The sequence below is a fragment of the Poecilia reticulata genome, linkage group LG1, assembly GCF_000633615.1.
Source record: "Poecilia reticulata strain Guanapo linkage group LG1, Guppy_female_1.0+MT, whole genome shotgun sequence".
Lineage (NCBI taxonomy): Eukaryota > Metazoa > Chordata > Actinopteri > Cyprinodontiformes > Poeciliidae > Poecilia > Poecilia reticulata.
In genome coordinates this window covers 4,296,923-4,298,596 of record NC_024331.1, presented here as the reverse complement: position 1 = coordinate 4,298,596, position 1,674 = coordinate 4,296,923, and the positions used below count along the sequence as shown (strand labels likewise).

At 42.6% G+C, this 1,674-nt stretch overlaps 1 protein-coding gene across 1 annotated transcript in view; it reads left to right on the top strand.

Moving 5' to 3' along the window:
- Positions 1-537: 537 nt before the first annotated feature.
- Positions 538-1,674, top strand: part of LOC103462553 (homeobox protein unc-4 homolog) — a 7,505-nt gene continuing 6,368 nt past the window's right edge. Inside the window, exon 1 of the mRNA XM_017303757.1 lies at positions 538-1,129. Within this exon, the coding sequence (XP_017159246.1) occupies positions 805-1,129 (325 nt within the window). The 5' untranslated portion in view covers positions 538-804. The remainder of the gene's footprint in view (positions 1,130-1,674) is intronic.

Sequence of the window (1,674 nt, the reverse complement as noted above, 5' to 3'; positions counted from 1 at the left end):
ATGCTATGAATACATTTCTGTATTTAAAATATGTTCACTGGTTTATTCTAGTGTTCAATTTTTTTGGAAAATTGACTTTTAAGCCACAATCATTAACATTATTATGGTTTAAACAGCTGGTTTGACATTTTTGAACTGAATTACTGAAATGAATTACCTTCCTGGTTATATTCTGGTTTACAGAGATGCACCTGTAGCTTCTGCTAAGCATATGAAATTGTGCTTTCTCATTTGAACAATTCTAAGTTTTATTCCTGGGAATTTAATGGAATTGGCCTTTCAGTCACTTGGATATTTTCCGAGTGCCAGATTAGCCTCGTCCTCATTGTTTTGACAGGTCTGAATTAAAGGACTGCGCCAGGTAATTAGCGATTGATCCAGAAAAGCGAAAAAAAGAGAGAAAAAAAACGCCCCACTCTATCTCTCTCTCACTCTCTTTTCTAGCTCTCTCCTGTTTCCTTCAGTTACTCCATTAACCGCGTCTCTGACGTCACCGGACGATTAACGCTTCTTATTGGTCCCGGGAGCAGATGGAGGAGTCCTAATGAGCTGGCTGCTACACAGAGAGACCGGGGTTACCGTCTGGGCTGGACCGTCAGAGAAGCAGCGATATCAGCCTCCTCAGACTCGTCGCTCGCCGCTCGGTGGCTGAGGCTCCGCGCGTGTCCGCTACAGTTCCCCTCACCTCCCTTTTCTTCTTCCTCCTCCTCTGCCTCCTGACTATTTTTTTTCCATCTATTCTGACTGCATGTTCAGCCACACCGCCTCCCTCTGCGTCTTCACTTCGGCCGAGCTCCGCCGAACATGGACAGCCGGGTTCTCGAGCATCCTCACGCCCAGTTCGGCGGCTCCTTGGGCGGCCTGGTGGGTTTCCCCTACTCGCTCGGTTCCCACCATCACCACCACCACCACCAGCACGTTTACGAGCTCGCGAGCGGACACCAGCTGCAGTCCGCGGCCGCCGTACCCTTCTCTATAGACGGATTATTAAACGGCTCGTGCTCGGCCTCTGTGGTCACCTCCAGCCCTTTACTCTCATCCGACAGCCAGCAGTTCAAACTATCAGGTGAGTCTACCTGCTTTTTTTATTGTTTGTTTTGGTTTTTTTATTTTTTTTTTTATCTTTGGGGTCTCTAAAGTTTGTTAAATGCAAGTTGTTGAATAAAAATTAGTCTGTATTCCTAAAGCTGGTAAAAGTAGAAACTATATTTATATTAAAAATTGGCAATTGCCAAAATAAAGTCACGAAAAAGTTTTTAAAAGATCAAGTTTGGATAAGTTTTGCTGGATAATTTCAATTTTTAAATTGAGGAATACTTAGCATTGCCCGCAAGGGCCCTATCAATGTGAGGCCCTTCGGCTATATTAATACTCTTATGTCATCCCTCGTAAATATTGTTCTCTTAGTTTTTGCAAGTTTGTTTTCGTATTTATCTAAGGAGTAATTTTATGTTATTAGCGCTTTATTATTTGCACTTCAAAAGAAAATGTTTTTGATATTTATTTCTGTTAGCAAATTTGTTTTAAAGTATTTTATCAAACAAACTGGTAATTTTACACCAAGTTGCTCACATTTACTTGTCGACTAGACTTGGCGTCAGCATCTCTCAATCTCTGCCTCTCTCTCTTTATGCATGTGTGTATCTGTCTTTTACACACACACGTGCGCGCACG